The 26221-nt window shown below is 33.6% G+C and overlaps 1 protein-coding gene across 2 annotated transcripts; it reads right to left on the bottom strand.

Annotated features, from left to right (window-relative positions):
* On the bottom strand, nt 1–26216 carry LOC144956734 (activator of 90 kDa heat shock protein ATPase homolog 1-like). Of its 2 annotated transcripts, none has more exons than XM_078887415.1 (9): nt 26011–26216; nt 14664–14743; nt 12662–12772; nt 8803–8888; nt 4612–4732; nt 3288–3364; nt 2493–2630; nt 1964–2065; nt 1–552 (listed from the first exon to the last, which is right to left on the bottom strand). In XM_078887415.1, exons 1-9 carry the CDS (start codon nt 26088–26090, stop codon nt 328–330), a joined length of 1020 nt encoding a protein of 339 aa, XP_078743541.1. In that variant the 5' UTR covers nt 26091–26216; the 3' UTR covers nt 1–327. The 2 variants fall into 2 exon arrangements, with proteins under 2 accessions (XP_078743541.1, XP_078743548.1); XM_078887422.1 differs by lacking the exon at nt 26011–26216 and adding an exon at nt 15472–15610.
* Between the last annotated feature and the right edge of the window lie 5 nt (nt 26217–26221).

Below are 26221 nucleotides of genomic sequence, written 5' to 3'. Positions count from 1 at the left end.
TTTAAAAACAAGTCACTTGCATGATTTATTCCTGACTACAATTTTTAAAAAAACAAAAACACCTAAAACATCATTTTCATACAATTCTCATCACCCAATCACAATTGTGAATTCTAAAAACAAGGTGAGGATCGTAAGCACAATGACAATTACCTCATAAAAAATTTGATAGAATTCAACAAATAAAATATGATTTTCAGTTTTGTTCTAAAACAAGTCAAAAAAAGCCATAACTTAGACCGGTCATGCCTAAATAACAAAATTGCTCATTCATATTTTCCTTTCAAACCTTCTGTATTAAAATAATCACAATATATATCTACATTATCAAAATATTCTGGAACCAAATCCAAATATTTGTCGCATTCTATTCCAGTAGTTTTCTTTCCAACCCTCCTTTGTTGAATCCACAAGATTGTCAGGTACTTGAGTCTGAGTTAGTTTTAACACCGTTTCAGATCCTTTGTCTGATAACTCTATTGTAACTTGAGAATAGTGGTCAGCAGGCCAGGACTTTTGCCTCCATTTTTTAACAATTTTTTCATTGGGTATCTGTTAGAAAAAAAAGAAAAAAAAAGTCAGAAAAAAACAATGACAATGAAGAGAATAAGTAATAATTATTAATAGCAATGATGACCGTGATAATAATAATTTAATAATAATAATAAAGTCGCATTCTATTCCAGGAATTTTCTTTCCAACCTCCTTTGTTGATTCCATGAGACTACAAAACAAAGAACTCTAAAAGAAATGGCAACATGACTAAGCCTGTTGAACTAGTCCAAAGTAGTACAGTAGAGCTCAGTTATATTGAGGAAACCCATCCCCAGGCATCAATTATAGTTTTCCCATTATGACCAATTTTCAAATAAACAATCAAATTATCGTATTTTGACTTAGTTTAGATAAAGATCAGATTTGGCAAATTTTATGGAAAAATTCGCCCTTTTCATGACAAATTTTTGGAAAAATTTTAAAAGTTAATGGATAGCCCCACTCTCACACCTCTTGGCTTTGCATGTATTATGAATGTCTATGTCAGTGTGTGAGTAAATGTGTGTGTTGAGGTGTTTTCATATGAACTAACATGCATTTTAATTCAAACTTAGTATTCAGATCAGGTTGTTCACATTTTCATAATTCCCAATCTCTGAATCGCTTATTATTATAACAGGTTTGTTTCCAATAGAAAAAAAAAACATAAATAAATAAGGAGGAAAAAACAAACAAGGCAAAGTTATTAAATTCATAACACTACTGTATACATACGATTTATAAAATGTTAACAGCCAAGCCTCCAAGCATTATAATCTTATGAGTCACTACTTTTATCAGAAGAAGAGTCTATCTTCTGTTTGAAACATATCATAAACAATGCTCTGTGTACTCTTTATAGTAGATGAAGATGGATCAACAACAGCATTAACATGGTCCATTTGTGACAGGTAAGGTCATCACTGGTGTATTAGATACACTTCTCTTACATGATGGTACAAATTCAGGATCATATGCACCAGTAATATCATGTTCACTCTGAATCACTGCCGTAATTTGTCTCAAGAGCTTTGAAAATGTCCGTACAATGTTTTCTGGGCACCACTATCCTTGTTACATTTTGATTACCTCAAGTAGCGTGACAAAAAAATACACAACAAACACATTTATCCCACTGCCATGAAACTTCACAGCGAACAAAATAAAGGTAGATCTAGCGTTCAAGATGGATTCTGAGACCTCATAATTAAATCACCTTTAAAAATTTGGAAAATGTGTTCCAAGGGAGTATCGGAATAAGTTCACACAGCTGAAGCCTGATTCCAATTATTTATTGGAATCTGTAGCCTGTGAGTTAATTAAAACATGTGATTGGTTAGATTTGATTTTACTAGTTTAAGAAGGAAAAAAAAAGGGAAATAAAAACAATTAAATAAACAAACTATACCAATAAATAACTAAAACTTACCAATTCCAGAAATTCCCCAACAATGTTACCCCCTGCTAAGGAAAACCTCTCTCCTTTTGTAGCTTCAAATGTGATGTCTTGACCCATATATGCCGCAACCATCTGAAATAGGGATAATGAAATGATTGCAGATGAACATACACTCGGCTTATATGCAAAACAAAACAATTATTTCTTTATGATCATCTTGTACGCTCATTCTCCTGTCATTTGGAAAAATAAGAGTCTTATTTAAAAGCCATTATCATCTTTTTGTCATACATGCTAAACTATTCCTGTAAATGCCTCTCTATTGATCACCTGGGTCAAATATTGGAGTAAAGTCATGTTTCATTTGCTAATTAAGGTCTCCATGGCAGTTCTACACTTTCACACATCAAATGAAGACAAATTTGAGCGAAACAAGAATAAAGTAAATAGGAATACTTAATATCAGAAAAACTCTAAATGAAAATTTATTTTACTGACAGAGTTCTTAAAAATGTAATTTAAAAAAAAAAAGAGGAATACAGCAATCTTAATTTCTTACTTGTCTTTCTGTTAATGCTCTGTATAAATCTGTAACCTGACACTGAAAGGTCTCTGTCATTGACAATGTTCGGGTACATGTGGACTTTGAGCTGATATCCAATGTGACGAATTTGTTGAGTTCTTCTTTTGATTTGTTCTGTGGATGTTAAAAGAATGAAACTTAGCCTTAGACAAAAACATCATTTGGACAAATGTGTTCAGATTGTAACAAAGTAGTTTCCGTTTATGGACCAGTGATTGGGATGCAGGCAGAACAGGAGCATCGGTGTATGCCCCAGGGTATATTAAAAGTCTTATAATTCCATTCCTCATATGAACTTTTTATTTGCTACAGACATTGGTTAAAGTACATATTGATTTGTATGATTAACTAATGCTTTTAGATATTCAGACAAAAGCAGTCTCTCAAAGCTGGTATGTAGAGTGGAATTTCATAGTCAGATAACTTTAATTCACTGAATTAACAAGCTTTTGCTCTAAATAAAGAATATGTTAATTTCCTTTATTATTCCAGACAGGCCATATATGTCAAATTTTAAAAAAAAAACAGAATTTTTTAAATTAATTAATTATCTTTGAAAACCAAAACAAAATATAAATCTTCAAACAATTAAAAAAAAAAAGTTTGGATTGTTAAACAGAAAAAAGATTCTGATAAATTGGGGGAAAATAAAGTGCAAACAAGTGCTTCTTCAAAATTTGAGCAAATTAACACGATCTTCCTAATCTTTGACTTCAATTAGTTTTATGGTCAATGAAACATAAACTAATATTCTAAGAACTTTGGTTGTACCTCTTTATTATTTGTTACAGGTTTTTTTGCTGAAGACTCGCCTCCTTTCGTTGGCAGGATTATATTTTGACCATACTCTGAAAAAGAACAAAAAGTAATATTACAATGTGTTCAGAGATTATCGTAATGATTTGCTTATCAACCATTCATCCTCCCTTACTTAAATTAACTATATATATGAGGCTGAGCCAAAAGTTAGTTTTCGTAACCTTTGACACAAAAAGACATACAGTCGACTCGTTTAATCGCACACTCCGGTTATACACTACACATTCATGAAAAACAGAATTTTTTTCTATATATTCGCTCTGCTTAATCACACACCTTCTCCACTTAATCGCTACACTGTCATCCCATCTTGACTGGAGAAAAATATCTAAATGTGATAAGAGTAACAATAAAGGACGTGTCCGCATGTTTTAGCGAGATTGCGTGTGTGCATGTATGTGGCAGTGAAGTTTTAACTGTCAAAAAATAATAGTACCCCTGACAAACCCTGAAAAACTTGACATGATGAACAAACCACGCCGCTTCATCCAAGAAGATTGCTTGACAGATGATCTATGAAAATTGGCAAGATTGGAGACAAGGGGTTTATGAACAGTTTGCACAGAATAGAAAACAACCAACGTTTCACGATTATTATTTTTACAAACAATAATGTCACATTTTGTTATCGATAAAACATGAAAAGAAAATAAAGAAAACCAAAAAGAAAAAAAAAGAACCCCCCCCCCCCCAGTTTTTCTGGAAGGAACAATTAAAAATAAGCCAAAAACTACCCCCTCAGTTTTTCTGGAAGGAACAATTAAAAATAAGCCAAAAACTAAGTGTGTCTGCCAGCATAGGTATAGTATAAAGTATGACCTCTGTCCACATTTTATAGACCCTTTTGAAAACTATTTCATTTTTCATTATAGTGCTTGATTGTCAGTTTTTTGGACTATTTTTATTTATTCATCCCTGAGAAAAAGATATAAACTATTTTTTTTTTCAAAGCCTTTAAAATTAACTTAATATTGATGTCTTTTTGGGCCCAATGATACGAAAACAACCTTTTGGCACAGCCTCATATGTGCTTATGGTAGGTAAGCCTATTTTTAGAATTGATGAGCACATTAGTAAAATATGTGAGCCTAGAGTTATTTCAATGACATTAAATCATTACAAACTTTATTAAAATGAATTCAATGATCATATAATTCCAACACCACCTGTATATGACATTTTCTCTCGACTGTCATCAAACTTGATATTTTCTACATCATGTGATGATCAAAATATAGAGTACCAAGTTTCAGTGTCAAGGGATTCTGTAACTAACCTGATTTCAAATCATCTATGTAGTGAGATAATTGTTGACGAATTTTTTCTGTACCCTGTATTCTGAAAATTTCTTTTAGCTCATATGATTCATCACAGCTTTTAGTTGCTGTGACATTGACCTATAGAGATAAAGAAATGAATAAATAAATGCTCTTCAACTGAAAAAAAAAAAATCAACAACAACAACAAACAAAACAATTCTCATTGAGGTTCATGAATGGCACTTGAGACACGTTATAGTTATAACATGCTCAGAAAATAACTAAGTATGAATGGCACATAAGAGATTTTATAGTTATAATAGGCTCAGAAAACAACTAAGTATGTCAGTTTTAACATTCTTCAATTAAATGGTGACACTAATCTTTAAGGTTTTCCTCATATGTGTTCCGCTAATGTGACAACCTATCAGCTGGTATCAAATTATTGAAAATAAAAAACTGCATGACAGACTTTCACTTTCAGGAAAACACTATATGTGACGATGTGCAATGGTTTGATTAGGAATGTATATGTTTGACAATTTTATATCTCTGAAAAGAGATTAAACTACAACAATTAATTGACGAGCTATACATGATTAAAACTGGGAGGTTCCTGCGAATCACAAATCTTAGAACCAAAATTCAGAGAAATTTGCTTTTCAAGTATTTACCCACTTAACAAACCCATCATAATGAAATTTGATATGCTTTTTATATTGTAAATTCTGTGCCTATTTACTTTCAAATTGGTCCATAAATAATTGCACAATAGTCAATATTTTCATGAATTGACTCACAAGTGGAAGTGGGAGGGAATCATACTTAGCACAAAGGTACTCACTCAACTGCTTGTTTTCTCTCTCACTCTCCAACCCCCCCCCCCCCCCCCCCCCCCCCCCCCTCTCTCTCTCTCTCTACTAATGCCCATTCATTCTTTCATTTAATAATTACCGTCTTTGTTTCCCGTTTTGATCTAATCAAAACTGCTTTCTCTAGCTATCAACCCAGTTTTTCATTCCTTCCCAGGCCTCCCTTTCTTCTATCCTTATCATCATATGACTGCTTGTACTAAGATTCAGCCTAGGCAGATGATATGTCTTCAACACACTGAATGCAGACCTGCCTACTTGAAATTGGAAAAAATTGTAGTTTTCAGGGATAATAACATAGTAGACATTATAACCACTTTTTTAAAAACTACCAACTTGTGTTTAAATATATTAAATTAATGCTTTAAACCCCGTTATATACTAGCTCTGGCAATAAGACTTTGTTTCAAGAAGTTTATTGAATTAAAGATCTACATATAATTGTCAATTAGGACATCATAACATAAAATATCATACTTTCGTATATTATATTACATCTTCTAGTGTTCATTTATTCGTAATAGTAGACATATAACATACTTTATGTACATTTTTAATGAATTATCCTTTCCTTAAAATGATTTTTTAAAATAAATTTAAATATAACTTTTGGTCAAAAGACCTGAAAGTATTTGTCTTTGCTTGTTTTATCTTTGCTACTGTGGCCCCGTGGTTACGGATCTTACAAATAAGATTCAAGTATCTTTAATAAATTAAAATTGTTAAACATTGTAAAAACAAAGATAAAAATAGTAAACTAAGTTGAGAACCCTTTATAATTGGAACATATCATAACATAACAGATGATTTCTAATAACAGAATGAATGAATATAGAAGATAGTAAAAATGAAATGAAAGAAGAATGATGAGAGAGAAAAGATGAAGAAGAGATAGAAAAGAAAAGAGAGGAAAGAGAGAAAGAGGAGTGAGAGAGAAGAAAAGAGAGAGAGAGAGAGAGAGAGAGAGAGAGAGAGAGAGAGAGAGAGAGAGAGAGAGAGAGAGAGAGAGAGAGAGAGAACGAAAGAGAGAGAAGCTTAATTGATGGAGCTTATTTTTTTCTAATCAGGGGAAAGCTATAATAATTATCTTTTTAAACGGACCTATAACTGTACTACCACTCTTGACCTACTTACAAATAAAATCTAGACTCATTTATCCTCTCTCCCACCCCTTCCATTTCGACCACCAATTGCCATGTCTCAATTTTAGCATCTGGCACCAGTTTGTCAAGACTGACGCCATAAAAATGGGAGTGTCACCAAAATCAGACATGCCAAATTGAAAACTTCAAATTTAGTAATTTTTATGTCATTTTTTTGTAATTTGACAAGGAAATTCGTAATTTCTGAAATTGTGTAAGAACAACCACAATATTATTATTATTATCATTTTTATAGTAGTAATAGTAGTAGTAGTAATAGTAGTAGTAGTAGTAGTAGTAGTAGTAGTAGTAGTAGTAGTAGTAGTAGTAGTAGTAGTAGTAGCAGTAGTAGTAGTAGTAGTAGTAGTAGTAGTAGTAGTAGTAGTAGTAGTAGTAGTAGTAGGAGTAGTAGTAGTAATAGTAGTAATAATAATAAGCATATTTATATAGCGCCTTTCATCGAAACCTCAAAGCGCTTTAAAAAAAAAAAAGTCAAATACAATTCAACCAAAGTATCAAAATAATTAAGAGCATAAAAGGACATCAATACATCATCAATATAAATGCCACATACAATACATTTAAAATTCAATTAAGTAAATATTTTCTAAAAAGATATGTTTTCAGGGCTTTTTTGAAAATGTCTATTGAGCTCAAGAATCTCACAGATTGAGGGAGATCATTCCAAATCGTGGGTCCAAACTTCATAAGAGACCTATCACCAAAATACTTAAGTTTAGTTTTAGGAGATGCTAACAATTTTGAATCGTGGGAACTAAGATTTCTCAGAGGTACGTATGGTGGAGTAAGTGTTGAATGTCGAGAGGGAAAGAAGACTCAAATACACCAAAGCAGATAAGGGTTATTTTATATTCAATTCTAGCCCGGACTGGCAGCCAGTGGAGGATTCGAAGCATGTCCTTTGTATCATCGTAATGAGATTTTCCCAGGACTAACCTAGCCGCACAATTCTGTACTCTCTAGTACTACGAGTAGTAGTAGTTCTTCTTCTTCTTCTCATTATTATTATTATTATTATTATAGTAGAAGTAGTAGTAGTAGCAGTAGTAGTTGTTCTTCTTCTTCTTATCATTATTATTATCATTGTTATTATAATAATTATTATTATTATGAAGTATTACTAAGAATTAAAAATTCCTAATTTTCCATAAAATTTTGTATTTGGCCATGAAATTTGTCTAAAATTTGTAAAATTACGAAAAATTCGTAATATTCGGCATGTATGCAAAATTCATGCAGATGGTGATTTTTTTCATGGACCCACCACTTAATCTGAGATTTTATCAGAGGAAAATGTTTGACACGGCAAAATCAGCGGAAAATTTCGGAGAATATCCCCTAATTCCTGAAATCAGCGGAAGATTATCACTGCTGCATATTATATCATACTTAAATAATATAGTATAATATAATTTAAAATGTAAATGAAAAAAGTATGATTTTAACACATACAAAAAATTATACTTAAAGTCAAAAACATTCTTCTTCGTCTTCAAGTACCAAGTCTGTGCCAGACATTGGTGATCATGGTATGCCATTCATCTCTCTGATCAGATAATCTCAGAAAACTAATATTACTCTTCTCTTTCCTTGTCACCCAGCTGTTCAAACTATTCAAATATGTTTTTCTTGGTCTACCCTTACTCTTTTTACCTTCTATCTTTCCTATGTCGATTTAGGTGCCCTAAAAATTGCATGTCTTTTTCTTATTGTACGAATTAATAACATTTTAGTTTCAGATTGCTCTAATACTTCTTCATTAGTTTTATTCTCTGTCCATGAGATTCTTAACATCCTTCTAAGAAACCACATTTCTGCTGCCTCCAGTTTCTTTCAAATGTCTTCTGTAATTGTCAAGCTTTCACAGCCATATAATAATACTGACCATACAAAGGCCTTCAAAACCCTATGTTTTGTTGTCATTGAGATATTGTGGTTTTTGAAAATTAGACTCACCAAAAACATTTAAAAAGCATTTTCACTTTTTGTGGTCACTTTTCAAATATATTGCAGCTTTTCAGCCAGATGTACCTTCAGGACCGAACTGTCACCCACCATCACAAATTTTAGAATCAAACAAATCAATTATGATTGAATTAGAAGGTTATATGAATACAAAGAAACAAATATGATTCCATATAGAAGTTATCATGAATAGGTGCATAATACTTACGTCTATTTCACTTGAATCATTTTCTTCACTGAGATTCGGAATTTCAAATTTACCTTTGTATGATTTTACATCATCAGTTAGAATACCTGCAAAAGATATTAATTAGATGAAATTAATCAATTTCTTACCACTTCGGTCCACCCACAATTGTGGAGATTTATAAATCCAGATACACTGCTACTGTAAAATCAACCAAGTCAGAACTAAAAATAAAAGAGCATGCTTGAGATCTCCAGATTGTTCATTTTAAAAAATAGGCTGGCCTGTCTTCATTTTTACTAATAAACAACACTTTGCAAGACTTTGAATACAACAAGCTTTGAATTAAGAAAGTAAATCATTCCTATGGACTGCGATAGCTAAATAAGGACTTCAATCTCTCCTCCCTCTTGGAATCCAAAAATTTCAAATGTGAAAAGTATACTAGACCTCAACAGCATGGCTTTAGACACTCTTAACAAATACCATCCATTGAAAACTTGTGTCATTTCAGAAAGACCAAACACAATCAGTAATGAGGATGTATATGACAGATGGCTTGAGTACAACCAGTCAGTATGTGTATAAATAAACAAAGATAGAAACTGTTCAGACATGTGCTCCGACGAGATGAAAATACTCCAGCACAAACCTCAATGGATGATTACTTCAAACAAGGAGCCAAATACAGAGGGCGTACACCAACTTCGCTTCCAACAACATTGAATCAAGATCTCAAAAAAATATCAAATACATTTAGAAACAACAACGGAAGAACTGATTTCAACAACACAAGGAAACATCCAACTGCCTCAGCACCTTAACACACATGATGACATTCTAAAGCTAAGAACACTTGCACTAGACAGAGATTTATGGAAACAACTTACTAACTGGATACTAGAAACAGACTGACACACTTAAAGTAACGCATACATTCACAGCAAGCGTCCATTGAGACTGCACACTCATATTTATTATTATAATTATAAACACAATCTGGTTTAACTCAGAGATAAAACAAGCCAAAAGTGGGAAAAGGAAATCAGAAAGAGTTTGGCGAAAAAGTGGCCCCGAAGTACACAAAGAAATTTATAAATCTAAAAAATAAGTTCTACAATTTGATAAAGACGGCCAAAAGAAATTATTACAACTAAAATAGGAAACATCAAAACTTGTAAAGAACTCTACAGTGTAACTAACAATCAACTAGGGAAACAAAAGAACTGTCAATTCCCAGTTTCAAAAAGTGATGTTCTCCTTGCTGAAGATTTTGCCACCTTCTTCAACAGCAAAATTACAACAATCAGGCAAAGTTTGGATAAATCGACATATTCACCATCCACCTTCAAACCTTTTAATGGAAAAGTTGTTGACTCCTCTGAACCTGCAACCAAAAAGGAAGTTCAAGAGACCATTATGAAAAGTCCACCTGAGTACTGTGATCTCGACCCCCTTCCCAAATATCTGCTGAAATAATGTCTCGACGTTGTGCTTTCAGCAATTACCAATCTTATAAAAGACACTCTCTCCTCTGGACTATAGTCCTTGGTGTGTTTAAAAATGCCATTATTAAACCCTTGAAAAAAAGAGTCAGATGCCAACACAAATGATTACACAAATTATAGACCTGTTTCAAACCTTCTCTTTTAATCTAAAGTGCTTGAACAAATTGTCTCAAAAAGGCTAATGCTTCATGTTAATTGTAATAATCTTAGTGAGCGTTTCCAGTCTGCCTATTAATCATACCACAGCACTGAAACGGCCCACGGCCCTTGTAAAACTTAGTACTGACATTCTTAACAATTTAGACGTGAATAAGGTGTCTCTTTTGGCTTTATTAGATCTACCAGCTGCATTTGATACAATTGACCACTCAAAGTTGATCAAACATTTGAATATACAATTTGGGATCAGAAGAACAGTGATTGAATGGTTTAAGTTATATTTAGAATGTAGAAAAAAATTGTCCAGATTAATATGCCTATATCAACTTTTAAGCTGACGATACACAGCTATACAAATTTGATGTTCCAGGCAATAATTCTTCATTGACTGCGTCTGTCAAGTATTGCATTGCAGAAGTAAAATGGTGGATGGAAACGAATAAGTTGAAATTGAATTATGAAAAGACAGAAGTTATGCTATGCACTAAAAACAAAACCGAGAACGGCTTGATGAAATATTTAAGTGTGAATATAAATGGCTGTCCAATTCAGCCCTCGACAGGCATTAGAAATCTTGGGATATTCCTGGAACATGGGTTTTCTACGAAAATGCAAGCAGAAAGCCTCTGTAAAATTCTTAAAATAATCTTTTTTAAAAAATTAGAGATTTCCTTACTAAAGATGCAACAATGAAACTCGTCATAGCTCTTGTTTTTCATGTCTAGACTATTGCAATGGTCTCTTAACTCACATAAGCCATGATAAAATCTCACGCCTGGAGGTCATGCAGAGTATTGCAGCTAAATTAGTGACAAGACAAAAGAGAATGGTACACTCCCTGCCTTTTCTGTTTGAGTTGCACTGACTGCCTGTCAAGAAAGAATCATTTTAAAAATTGCTCTGTTTTGTGTTAAGAGCCTAAATGATGAAGCACCTCACCTGACAAAATTAAAAGCATGTTAGAAATATATGTACTAAATAAGAATTTAAGATGCTCATCAGACAAAACGAAGCTTACTCTTAGAAATATTTATAACTTAATTATACACTATCTTAGCCTCATGTTATTCAAAGCATTCGAACCTATCAAGAGCCATCCATTATTATTGTTGTTACTGTTTTTATTATTATTATTATTATTATTATTATTATTATTATTATTATTATTATTATTATTATCATTATTATTATATTATTATTATTATTATTATTATTATTATTATTATTATTATTATTATATTATTATTATTATATATTATTATTATTATTTTATTATTATTATTATTATTATTATTATTATTATTATTATATTATCATTATCATCATTATTATTACCATATAAAGTGCAATGTCAATGATTTCCACCTACAAATTAAATAGGATCCAAATCGTAATTTCTACAAATTTTTTTTGTCGGCAAATTGATAAAAATTAAAGCTGAAGACAACCAGCAAAACTGACAAGCCTGTCATTTCCTTCACTGCAATTGGAATTTACTCAGTGATTCCAGTCTTGACTACTCCACCCATGAATATTTGACCACTGTCGGTTATTGTCTCGGGCTGAATTGTAATTAACTCTTTAAGGTATTGACTGTGACCAGTGACAGCGGATTTCAACTAAGTGGTCTTCAGTACAAGTGGTCGCTATAGCCAGGTATTTGCCAGTTAAGATCAAGATTTTAGATGGTCATGGTTGTGTCAGAGAGGTTTCCGTTATATAGAGGTAAAATATAGACAAAAAACTGAAGGGTATGAATAGAGTTGGTCGTTATCTAGAGAACTGTTACAGACGCTAGTAAAATTGTTTCAGCAGATAAAATAAACTTGCATGAGAGAGATCAAGCTTCTAGCAACCAAGGCATTTTCAGTAGTACCGAAAAGCAAAACTAGTACATAGCAATAAACAGCACAATCAATTTCCAAAACTCACTGTGAACAACAAAAAAATCATCTTCTTTGTTTCAATTAAATTTTAAATTGAACTGCCGCTTACATAGTACTCGTACATTGAGATTAAACATTTCTATATGGTTCATATTGCCTTTAAAAAATATCAGTAGAGAGTATCATTCAATCTACTCTGACACAACCCCTTTTTCTCCAACTGCCAAGAAATTGTCACTGCATGAAACACCATGTCTCAAAAGATCAATTCATTCTTGTGGAAAAACTTCACATAAAATATATAAGGCAAACATTTTACACACTTACCTGACCATTCTCCTTTAATTTCAAATTCATAGAAGAAAATGAGCTTTGCTTTTCTGTTGTTTGCACTTGCTTCTCCTTCTATATGGGTTATTTCTGTAATTTCACAAGAGCCTAGACAATAAAAACAATTTTAATTTAAAAAAGTTTTTTAAAAAGTGGTGCAATTTCACATTATAAGAATCATAAAGAGTCCCTCATTACTCATTAACTACACTTCAGCACAGTTTCCTCAAGCTCCTAAGGACATGCAAAAAAGTTTGAGGAAACTGTCCCTTGCCATTGGCATTGAAATTAGAAGGAATTGCGAAGTGATAAGAATAAGCAGAGAGGTGCCGGTTATGAGAAACGGTGATAGAGTGTGTGAGTGGCTGTGTGGCTGTGTGCGTATGTGTATCATATTGTATACACACATATGTAACTGTCAATGTCACAGTAAATCATCAGTGGTCGAAATTACAAGTCACATTTGTAAAATCACTGGTCGCATTAAAAAAACAAAATCTTTAGCTAATCTTTTTTTTAAAAGTTGGCTGGGTGAAATTGGTTCGAGGAAACCGAATTCAAGGTAAAAATTAGTTTGAGGAAGGTATGGAATGATAACAAATAATAATAATGAAAAATATTTTGACATTTGAATGAGTTTGAGGAAATTGTGTTTAAAGTAACTTCAAGGTCGCCAATGGAAAATGAACCGTGTTAATCAAAATCTGTTCAGTTTCATTTTTTATCCCTTTATGTATGGATATCAAATTAAATAGTTACCAGATGCATGTATATAAATGTGGTGATCTGGCTAAACCCATCGGATGTCAGAAAAATTCGAATCAAATATTATCACACATTCGAACAGAGGCTCCATTTCTGGACAAAATACAGTTTGAATTTTGCAAGTATCTTAATTAGGGCCTAAATTTTTCACATTTGAAAGGAGGAGAGTCAAAAATTTATAAACAGAGTAAATCACTTTAAAAGACAAGACATACTAATAATAATAATAATAATAATAATAACAATAATAATAGTAATAATAATAATATACTTTACTCATAAAAAAAAAATATATATATATAAATTGGTTTACAGACGTGGCATACATACAATATATAAATATAAAGTTAAGAATTTATGGCGACAATGTATATGGACGCTTTTAAGGACAAGTGGGCTATCCCAGATTTTTCGTTTTTTAAAATAATTACATAGGGGTCAAAAGTGGGCATTGTCCTACCCCCTGAATAGGTTTCGAGCATCAATTTCGTTTATTTGCTTCGTTATCGGTATAAACTGCCTTGTGTTTTAACCTAAAAAACACAATGTGTACATAAGTGTAAGTGGGCTAACCCTTCAAACATGGCTTCAACACGAGACATGTCGAATTCACGACTGAATGAAGAAAACTCCCTACCAAACAACAATGCCATGATATCAGGTAATGTTTTGCATTTCAATTGTCGGTGTAATGTGTTTAGACGCATAAAACATATTATATAAGGCAATAAACATGTGTTTAATGTAGGAAAATTGATTAAATTGACTGCATGTGTGAGAGGTGAGGCCCGTTAATTTGCAACATACATGACCATGTGTAAGATGGGATAGCCCATTTAACTAGGGATGGCCTGATGTGCAAATTGGGTGGGATAGCCCTTATTTTATAATGTAAATTCGTTGCTCAGTGATGCTGTTTAAATATGGACAACTCGGCCAACCACTTGTTTTTAATAAAAGAAGAGAATTCTGTAATGTATTTGTTGCTTTCTTTTATGACTATCATCGTCAAGTACAATTATCATACCACACAGAAAGTTTTGAAAAAAAAAAATTGAATAGTATTCGAGTAATTAGACATTTTATGGGATTGAAATCTTCAATGTTGATTTTCTCAAAACAGTAAAATCTGGGATAGCCTACTTGTCCTTAAAAGCGTCCATATATAGGAGAAAAGTGATCAATTACTAGATCACACTATGGCCATTCATCACTTATGAGTTATGTTACAAACCTTTTTCATGTTCAATTTTTAAACCTTTAAGTAGTTCTTTAATTTTGTCTTTGGACCAGTTTGTAGCATTTTTCTCAACCCTGAAAAATATAGAATGAAAGCTAATTGCAGAGTTGAAATCAAAATGTAACAATGAACTGGTAACAGAAATGAATTTGCAAATTGTTAAATAAAAACATCTCATAAAATATTCTTATTATTCACCAAAAGGGAAACTTAAATTTAAATAGTTACCATGGTAGGCCAAAAAATCATTTATGTCAGGGATTGGGTCTTACGTCCCGGTGTTATTGAGAGAACCTAACCAGGAACAAAAATAAATTGAGATTTTTTTTAAGTTTTAGAAACAACCATACTGTTATGAGCTCAGATTGCCGTTTCCCTGTTTGCCTTTGTTGTGTAGTATTGAAGATTTTGCAACTTGGTCACTTTTGTGATTACCATTGCTTTTTTTCTTAATATGTGCCAAACTTTTTGGCAAGTTCATAGAAACCGAGAAAGGCCAAGGTCAAATTTCCTGTCTGCCTCACATCGGGTACATAAGTAATTGCACACGCACATTGGAGTTTTGAGTCCGAATAGCCACAGGAGACTATTCAGACTTGAGTCTGAATAGCCACAGCCTATTAATTATTTTAAATTAAAATTTGAATAACACAATTTCAATGTAATCACTGTTGCATTATTTTTCATGTGATCTAAACAGTTTTGATAACATTTTAAAGATCAGATATCAAACTTTCTTTTGGTGTGATTGACATCAATGTGGACATGTTCCATCAAAAGTTATAGTTTGATTAAAAATTACCTCATTTTAAAACTTTTGTAATTTTGTCCATAATTGAGAGAGCAAACAAATATAAGAAAGGTCACCTAATTCATTTATCTATGTTCGTCCCAAATTTCATAAAAATTGAAAGGGGCACAGTATCTTTAATTTGGGCTGCCAGTAACCAACCCTCTTATCTCTATGCTAAATTAAAGTCCCTTTCAACAAGTAGTCAGCTTATCAAGAGGCCGTCCAGTTTATTAAAGTTTAGGGAGTGTCTACGCATATGGTAACCGGGCACCTAGCCTCAGGATCTACATAAATGGTAACTGGTGTGCCACTACAATACAAGCAATGGAACCTCGCTGTCTTGTGTGTGTGTGTGTGTGTGTGTGTGTGTGTGTGTGTGTGTGTGTGTGTGTGTGTGTGTGTGTATTTTTAAAAATCAATCAATACAATTTAACCCATTAAGGAGAGATTCAATCTTACTTTAACTTAATACCAGATGCGATTATAGCTTAATTGAAGCCAGAGTCAAAATACCCTTAATGCTCTCTTGGCGGAAACGATTTATTCTGCATTAACAAAAGGGAAACTATTATCTGGAGAGAAAAAAATCAGTGCCACTGCTAAGAGATTAAAATTGCGTGAAATATGCACCATAAAGCACCCCTATAACATTCCTTTGATCTATACTATGTCATCAGGCGACCCATTGTTTCTTTCATCTTCCCCCATACCTCCCCCCCACCTTCTCTCTTGTCATAGCGTCATTCCTTCCCCTTCCCATCTTATGGTAAAATTAAAACTTTCTGCTCGGTTTGCAAATACATGTAGGATTTGTCTCTCACTAGACTAATGGATTAAAAACCAAGACATTGGGTAATGGGTGTCTCACGCCAGACAATAGATTCTCTGTTAGGCCAATTTAGTCACATGTCATATGGCAGCCCAGATACTGCTTACATTCTGCCTATAACACACACGCAAAAAAAGAGGGAGATGAAAGAAATCAAGGTCATAATTTACTGTGCACCAAGCTCAATGCCACCTCACCCCTCCCTCCCAAAGCATGATACAAGGTTATCGTGCAAGTAGATTATGAGGCTAGGTGCCTGGCTACTGTGTACGTAGACACTTCATAAAGATTATATTTATACTATTATTAGGCACTTTGATAACTCCAGTCCAGTGGCTGTCGATAGGCTCACTGTAAGGTGAAACTCGTTTTTTGGAACTTTATTTTTGGCCCTTTACTGTTTTGGTCACCATGGTGTTATTTGTGAACCAATGTGACTAATTTTGGTATCATTTTACGTACACATGTGTAGTCTACGTACACAGTAACTTTAGGCAGTTTAGTGAGCAGCAGCAGTGGGAGTCAAATTGCGACCCAACTCGCCCATAAGAAAGTTATGACTGGAAATTGCTGTTCGCTTTTACTAAAAGATTTAGAGGCGTTCAATTAAAGATGCATAACTTCATTATAAAGAGGAATATCGCAGATATTTTGGTATCCTTATTTTCATTACTAACCGGGCACCTATCCTCAGGATATACGTAAACGGTAACATTTATACACGGTAACCTTGAATCTCGCCTTTAATGGGTTAAATTGTATTGTTTGATTATTTAAAATAAAAGACATACATAATAGAATTGAGCTTTATATAGCGCAATATCCACTAAATGTGCTCAAAGCGCTTTACAGGGGGTCCCTGGTCAACAGCAACATTTAACATGTAGGACGGAACACGACGCCTGTTAGGCGATATTATAATTTTTCGGACAAAGACAACGCTGTTAACGGCCAGGTACTCATTTTACACCTGAGTACGGTGAGAGAAAGTGAGTAAAGAGCCTTTTCCAAGGACTCAACTATGCGCCGAGCACGAGGCTCGAACACAGGACCTTCCGATCTGAAAGCGAGTGTCATACAGTACATGCCGGCATAAAGCACGTACCGGACTCAAGCACGCTAAACTGCTCTTACCGAATTTTTACTATATAAATTGCACGCCTTCAAGCATCGTAACCGGCTTTGGGCACGCTTCATTTACAAGACAGTGAATACAATCACCGGGGCCGACATACTACGTTTCAACAATGACCCATTAAAATTCGAACAGCGCAGCGGTGAGTGTGTTAAGACAAACACAAAGAACGTAAGTAATAGTAATAGAGCTACACATCTAAGTACGCGTCATGCACGAGTGCTGCAGTTGCCCTGTGCCGCGTGAGTAATGTGTGTGTAGCTTTGACACCCGTACACAGCGGTGAGCATAGCCGAGTCTAGTGCGTGCTACACACACTTCCCGTCGTTTATAAACGGACAGTGTTGCCAACCTGGCGTATTTTTGCCATCGAGTAACGGTGAAAAATGGATGCTGGATTTTTAAAACACTATTTCTTCCTCTCCCCCCCCCCCCCCACCAAATTACTTCTAACAATACACGTAATTCTCAGCGAACAGTTATTAACTGAAAAATTATAGGTGTATCTGAGACAATGAAATGAAGTTGGCGGATTTTTGGTTTCAAGTTAGCTGAATTTTGTCGGGAGCACCTGGCAACACTGTTGCGATCACGAGTTCCATACAAAGGGAAGAAACTGGCATTAAGCACGCTTATGCCCTCTCCCGATGACCGTGCTTAAAGCCGGCATGTACTGTACCACAAGACCACATAGCCACACATACAGAGTGAGATCTATCCATTGCTTGTATTGTAGCAGCAAGCCAGTTACCGGAGCTACCATGTACGTAGCTCCTGAGGCTAGGCGTCCGGTTACCATGTACGTAGACACTGCCATCATTTTAAAGGGCACAAAACAAGCTTTCTAACGATAGATTTCATTCTTAATTCCTGATTGTATTTTTCAGAAAGCTAATGAAGTAAAAATTTATCAATTTTTGAATTATAAGAACTTTTAAAATTATGGGTACATTTTAATTACAACTGATACTTAGACAATCATCTCCGCCAAATTTCATCAAAATTGATACACTCGATCATTATTTTATTTTACTCGGCATCATCACCCCACTTTTTAGGACAAAAACCTCATATTTTTTTCCAGTTTCATTTCACCTTAATTTTGATTTCCATACTTACCATATACATGAAAATGATTTAAACGTAAATAAAGCTTATTTTCTGATCTTTAAAATGATACCGAACACTTACCATTTATTTTTTAATTGAAAAAGAATTATTGAAAACATTAAGTGGGCCATGTTGACTGCAAATACCCAAACCTTCCCGATCGCCGCGAGATGCTGGGTTTGAGGCAGCAGTGAGATCACAATATCAATCATAGATTCCATCTGTAAATTTGACTAACATTTTCAACAGAATAATATAAATAACTCTGGAACCTAATCGTATAGAAACAATTAAGATATCAAACTCAAGTCCCATCTACCCGACTCACTGCACTAACTGAAACTGGGTCTTAAAAAGATGTTTGAATTTTGAGTTTGAAAATTCTAACTCTAATTAGGAACTAAAATGAAAATTCAGTTTTTAAATGACAGTATAAAATCTGGTTTACTATGATGCAGTATACCGTCCCAATGATAAAACCGTTTGAATTTTGTCTCTAGGTTATATAGAAGCAGAGTTATTCAATTTTTTATGCCTTAAAAACACCCCAAAAATTACTATAGGAATCAGCCTGAAATTGGGCACCAGCTGACTGAAAAAACGAAAGGGGATTCCCCTGAAACACTGTGACGTCACGAGACTAGGAGCCAATGACCGACGCTGACCACAGTCCAAGCTGAAATGGCGTTACTTTGGTAGATTTTGAAATCAGTGTGATTTTATGGAATGCTCAAAGGGTATCCTGGAAGCAGTTTTGACAGTTGAAAATGGTATCATTGGAAAGGAAAATTATTGAATTTTATGATTATTTATGTTTTAAGGGATTTTTTTCATGAATGATGATAAACGGCTTGATTTTCTTGCCCACTAAAATTAAGCTATCTTTCCATTACAATATCTTCTAAAAATGAATTTAAGGAGGTAGTAATTGTACCAAATGATGATTCTTTATTTTGGTATTTAATTCATCCAATTCTGTAAATAAACACCAGAATATCTCAATTTAACCAAGTCATGGTTTTAGCCTGCATCTCACAAACGATACTAGCGGTCACACAGGTGAATGGGGGCTGTCATTATTCCCAGACGCCTGTCTGGGGATAATAAAAATTCGTTATCCCCAGACGCATGTAGCAAGTGGGCAGAAAGATTTTATGCAAAATGCCAAACTAGGCGTGAAAAATACCAAATATTCTGGAAAAAATACTAGTGGTTGTGTCCCAAAACAGTTAATATATCAAGTGATATTTAACACAAGCTGAAAGTAAATAGTGATCAAATGTCAAATCCAGCTCTTTTAAAAAAAAATATTTAAAGCAAATGGATCAATGAAATTTCTTTTGTTACTTTGATCTGAAAACGTCAAACTGGCAATTCAACTTTTTATTTTCAACCAGGAAGAAAGTTGTTAATCATCAAATCTGTTCATAGTCCACCAACCATTTAAATTTTCATTACCAACCTACCTGTTAACTTTATTGATCATCTCTTGTTTCTATAATTTGCTCATTCTGGCCACAATTTTGGGGACGACCGGGAATAATTTTTATGTCGCGGACGAATTCCTAGGCCATGGTGTTGTTCGCCCCAAAGCCCAAAACCCACACCTGTTATTTTCCTGTCTGCTTCGCACAAGACAATACAATTTAGTATCACACGTCCACAAAACTAGATCCAACAACATATTTTTATTCGAATCAGAGATGAAAATAACCTACCAAAAAAAGGAAGCAAAAATGGTGGAAATATGTTTAGCTCATATATGAATTTAAAATATTCCGATAGCGGTGTGGATAGGCAGCTCAGTGGGTAAGGCCACCTTTCATTTTACTTCTTTTAGCTGCACAGATTCGACCCAGTCGCGACCCCCCCCCCCCCCCCCCCACTCATTGTTTTTTTTTTTTTACCTTTCTTTCTTTCTTCCCAATTGATTTTCATTGTTTTCACTTTTGTTCCGAGCAAGAGTTTTTTTTTTAATCAGTTGAATTTTTTATTTCTCCGATAATATTATTTCATTATTTAATTTGCTCTAGATCTATTATTGTTTTTTTTTTGTTTTGGTCAATGAATAATAATAAAATAATAATAATAATAATAATAATAATAATAATAATAATAATAATAATAATAATAATTAATTGTAATATTTGTTATTATTATTACTATTACCATCATAATCATTATTATATTATTATCAATAATAGTATTATTTTTATTATTAATACTCTTATTATCATACTATTACTATTATTATTATTATTATTATTATTATTATTTTATAATTGTTATTATTATTATATGTTTTTATTATTATTATTATTATTATTATTATTATTATTATTGTTAACACTATTCCCTGCTCCGAGGGAAATCTCTCTTTTTCTTTTTTTTTTTAAATATTTTGACCCAAACCTTAGAGTCTTTTGTTTGCTAAACCTTTATGTAAATGTTCCGTTTCTGAGCATGAATTTCTTAAATTGTTTTTATTTTTAAAACAATTATTGTTTTTATTTTTAAAACAATTATTGTTTTTTTTTTCTCCTCTATCTGACCATTTGGTCGCTCTCTGAATATTTCTGTTTGTTTGCTTTTTAATTATTTATTCTTTTTAGACACTATTTGAGATTGGAGTGGGGACGAATATATTTGCTAGAAACTAGAAAAAAACAAGAGAGAGAGAGAGAGAGAGAGAGGAGAGAGAGAGAGAGAGAGAGAGAGAGAGAGAGAGTTTAATAATAAAATAAAAAGAGGTGGGGGGAGGATGGATGGGACATTTATCCCTTTCAACGTTCTGTAAAAAGAAGACGGAATTAAAAAAAAAAAAATTTTAAAAAAAGTGACGTTACCAGGATTCGAACCCACAACGTCGATTATGGTCAAACTTCCAGGGCAGACGACTAAACCATTCGGCCATGACACCCACTTCGAAGTCGACGCATATTGTGTATATGTAGTAACAACTGATTTTAATGTTGGTTAATTTTATGTTTTTATAGATATTCAGGGATGCCACCAGGCAAATTAAAAAAAGCCTGAAAACTTGCACGGACGAGATACAAATCAATGTCAAGGGCTTTGTAGGGATTTGAAAAATATCAAATTTGGAATATTGTTTCAGTACTTATTATTGCAATTGAGAGCAAATAACACACAAAAGAAAGGAGAGTTAACAGTTTTCAAATTGATAAAATAAGGTGCTGAAAACAAAATATAGACAAATTAATATCAATAGCTATCAGGACTGGTCACATAAAAGGAGAAACTTTTTCATTGTGAAGATCATGACCCACCCATGCAACCATAACCTATAAATTTGAACTTCACTCAAATTCACTGAGATGCGATCAAAAATTTGTCTCGCAGCAATTTCTGACACGACTTGGAGAATTTCAAAAGTTGAAAGTGTAATTACATTTGGTGGTTGTCGTAGGCATGATGATGTGGTGGTGGTTGTAGTAGTAGTGGTGGTAGGGATGATGTGCAGTGATTATAGTAGTACTGGCCGTATGGATAATTGTGTGGTGGTGGTTGTAGTAGCTGTGGTAGGAATGATGATGTAGTGGTAGTTGTAGTAGTAGTGGTGGTAGGAATGATGTGGTGTTATTTGTAGTAGTAGTGGTGCAAGGGATGATGGTGTGGTGGTGGTTGTAGTAGTGGTAGTAGGGTTGATGATGTGGTGGTGGTTGTAGTAGTAGTGGTGGTAGGGATGATGTGGTGTTATTTGTAGTAGTAGTGGTGCTAGGGATGATGGTGTGGTGGTGGTTGTAGTAGGAGTGATGGTAGGGATGATGTGGTAGTGGTGGTGGAAGGGATGATGATGTGGTGGTGATTGTAGTAGTAGTAGTAGTAGTAGTAGTAGTAGTAGTGATCTTAGAGATGATGATGTGATGGTGGTTGTAGTAGTAGTGGTGGTAGGGATGATGATGTGGTGGTGGTTGTAGTAGTGGTGGTCTTTTAGAGATAATTGTGTGGTGGTGGTTGTAATAGTTGTGGTAGCAATGATGATGTGGTGGTAGTTGTAGTAGCACTGGTGGTAGGGATGATGTGGTGTTATTTGTAGTAGTAGTGTTGGTAGAGATGATGATGTGGTGGTGGTTGTAATAGTAGTGGTGGTAGAGATGATGTAGTGGTTTTGGTGACTGTTTTTTATTCAGTGATAATAATAGCAATTTGTCAAAAAGGAGGAAAATGTCTCCGTCTATCGGTCAAAAGCAAGCAAAGTGTAAAAATAACAGGAACATAGTTTTGTATTGGTATTATGTAATATATTACTATTACTATCTAGTATAAATCCATTCTTATCATTAAACATAAATTTACTTTTTGTAAACATTTAATGAATTGTCCTTTCCACATGTTAAAGGCCTACAATGTTATTCAAATAAAAGGCCAAAAAGTGTTGTTTTGTTTTGATTTTTACTTTATAAAGCAGGCTACAATATTTTTATTTTTTACCGAAACCTAGTGGTTATTCAGCTTATAAATACAACCTAAGAATCTCACAAATTTAAAGCCATAGTCAAAAGGTAAAACGAAAGAAGAATAAACTAAGCCAATCACCATTGCTTTATTCGCTAATGTATTATCTCTGTATAACCCGATGATTTAATGAATGTGATTGCGAGAGAGAGAGAGAGAGAGAGAGAGAGAGTGAGAGAGAGAGTGAGAGAGAGATATTTGTCCCTCCCCTTTCCCTTCACCCATCAACTAGCTAATCAAAGAACACCGCTGGTCGTCTGTGTCAATTGTGACATCTGGTGCCATTCAGTCTGGCCCGACGTCATAAAAACGGGACCGTCACTAAATTTCACGAGATTATTGCACAGGTGTCAATAAGACATAATAGTGATTTTGTGGTTTTGAGGGAAATGTTTGACACGGCAAAATCAGCGGAAAATTTCTGAGAAATTCTCAAAATCACTGTTTATTTATCATTTTTTTTTTTTTTTAAGGAGGAACTGTGATGGGGATGGGCGGAGATAAACTACCAGTTAGGTGCCCAAATATTCGACCGGCGGTGACAGCCCAAATTATTCACCCGGCAAAAAAGTTCCGGCTCAAATCTCGATCGCGATTTTTTTCTTGTTCTTTACAAAAAAAAATTTTTTTTTTTTAATAGTGACGACGGACAAAAACCAGAGGTTCCGGATTAAAACCGGCTGGTGGTAAAAAAACCGGATTTCCGGCTAAAACCGGAAAAGTGGCATCCCTGGATATCTTATTAACTTTCCTTATTTCTATGTGCATCTGGAAACATTCCATATTCTGGAATGTGGATAATTGTTTAAAAGTAGGGAGTTTAATAGAAATTCTAAATGTACCTCACACACTTGAAACCGATGTCATATGAAAGAGCTGGCAACACAGATTACAAAACAGTTTGAATTTTGTTTCTATCTTGATTAGAAATGTAGTTACGGCAGTTCAAAGTCTGAAATTTCAGACCGATTTTTACCCCAAAATTACCATTGCAAAGTTGTGACCGAAATCGCATGATGTTAATAAAAAATGATTAAAACAGTCAATATGGAGTTCTTATCATATATTGTATACCAAAATGTTCGTCTTATCGAGGACATTGCATTTACATTAATAAAGAGGAAGATAAACATTTCAAATTAACACATTATTACATAATATGTCGCTAATGTTACATAATCAAAGACTCGGCTAGACGTAAGAAACAATTTGCTCTATCACTTTGGATTTATCCCCAATATCTCACTGAAACAATTGTAAATAATTACCCTCTTTTAATTAATACATAGAGAGAATAAAAAAAGGGTTTGAGAGTATTTAAATGAAAAGATATTTTATAAACATGTTGTGTAGTAATGACATAATAGAGTTTATTTTAACCTATGGCAATTTAATTGCATATAAATAAAATGGTAAATTGAAAAAGTTCAAATAAAATGAAACAGATTCCCTATTATAATTAGAAGGAAAGTTCTGGCTTTTAATACTTTAAAAAATTCTGCTGAACCACTTTGGGTTTATTGCTATTACATCATTTGAACTGACAATTAAAATAATTTTATCCCCCCCCCCCCCCCCCCCCTTCTCTCTCAATGTATGGGGGTGTCAAAACTAATAGAACTTCTTACCATAATAATTATTAAGGCTAAGGCCCTTAGAATATGGATACAAATGAGAAACATATCTAAACATATGGGAAAGAAACTTGATGACTTGATGGCAAAGTAAAATAAAATTAAATTAAAGCAATTGGCATTTTTAAAATATCGATATTATTAATATCGGATTTCATAAAGAGAAGAAATATACGAACTTTTAAAACAAAAACTATAAAATGCCTATAAATAAAGTTGGAAATTATGTATTCAAAATAAAAACATAGTAAATAATAGTACTGAAAATATTATGGACTAAATTTAACAAAATACATACGGTAACTAAATTTAAAATATCGATATGAATATCGATATCGACCGGCAGCCATGATGAGAAGATAATGTAAACAAGGCATTTCGGCGCAGAGTTAAAAGGTGTCTGCGCATCGATATAGAGTAGGGACTTTCATGAAAAATTCAAAGTTTGAATATAAGAACAAAACTTTATCTTATGGCAAAGCCCTTAAGACAACAAACACAAAGGTGCAAAAATTATCCTTCTAGCTTTACTAGAAGCAAAGTTATGGCCAAAAATGTGTCGTGAATTACCCCTTCTTTATACTTGTATTTAAGTACCGAAATCCGTGACCGAAAATGGACGAAATTGTAACATTTTATGTCATAAAAAACAAACCATTCGTCGGAATTGCATGAAACTTTCAGATGTAACAAATACTATGGAAAGAAATATAATAATATCATTTTAATTAGTACGCACCTATATTGTCAACGTTATTGACCCTGAATGTACACGCGGAAACATAAAAATTCAAAGATTTTCAAAAAAAATTCGATGATTTTTTGGTTGTACTGTAAAAAGTTGTGGATTGATTTGCACGAAACTGTTACAGGAGACATGGAAAAGGTTGAGAAATGGAATAAAGTTCTTCATATTAATTCAACAGCTTAACTTTTGAGTGTCTAACCCCAATTATGAATGAATTATCACGCGGAAATGGGCATTTCCCCAAATCGATGACCGAAATGTTAACATTTTTGGACATAAAAAACAAACCGCTTGTCGGAATTGCATGAGACTGTCAGATGTAATAAATACCATGAAAAGAACTATAATAACATAATTTTCATTGAGTAGGCGCCTACATTTCAGTGTTATTGAACCTAACTGTGCATGCGGAAAAGTCAAAGTCCAAAGTGTTGATTCTGTCATTCAGTGTCAAACATCAACATGCTGTTTAACTTTAACGTCAGAGTCATTCATTGTATTTTTTTTTTTTTTTTTTTTTTTTTTTTTTGTACGAGTTAAAGTTGGTGAGGAGATTAGTCTAAAGTGAATGAATGAATGAGAATGCTCGGCGAGCCTTTGCCTGCTTACTCACCAGTGCCAATTATTAACATTCGTAGCATCTGGACGATCTTCTACAATCCACCTTGGATCTCCTTCTCCCCACTTCGCCATTGTCACTTACTTATCAATTTACGGAATATCGAAGCTGAAGGGAATTTTATATTTCTTTTGCAAAGGTGTAACACGACTTTTCTAGAAAACACACTATCAAAACATTCATTAGATCGCCGGAAATGGGTAGA

The sequence above is a fragment of the Berghia stephanieae genome, chromosome 1 (assembly GCF_034508935.2).
Source record: "Berghia stephanieae isolate SIO BIC M18660-M18661 chromosome 1, UCSD_Bste_1.3, whole genome shotgun sequence".
NCBI lineage: Eukaryota > Metazoa > Mollusca > Gastropoda > Nudibranchia > Aeolidiidae > Berghia > Berghia stephanieae.
The sequence above is the reverse complement of the archived record's forward strand: the minus strand, read 5'-3'. Positions and strand labels throughout refer to the sequence as shown.

Coding starts and splice junctions, on each gene's coding strand:
- LOC144956734 (XM_078887415.1), bottom strand. CDS start 26,090: ATGGCGAAGTGGGGAGAAGGAGATCCAAGGTGGATTGTAGAAGATCGT. Junction 12,773..14,663: donor AAAAATTGAACATGAAAAAG/GTTTGTAACATA, acceptor TTTATTGTCTAG/GCTCTTGTGAAATTACAGAA. Junction 553..1,963: donor TTGGGGAATTTCTGGAATTG/GTAAGTTTTAGT, acceptor TTTTTCTAACAG/ATACCCAATGAAAAAATTGT.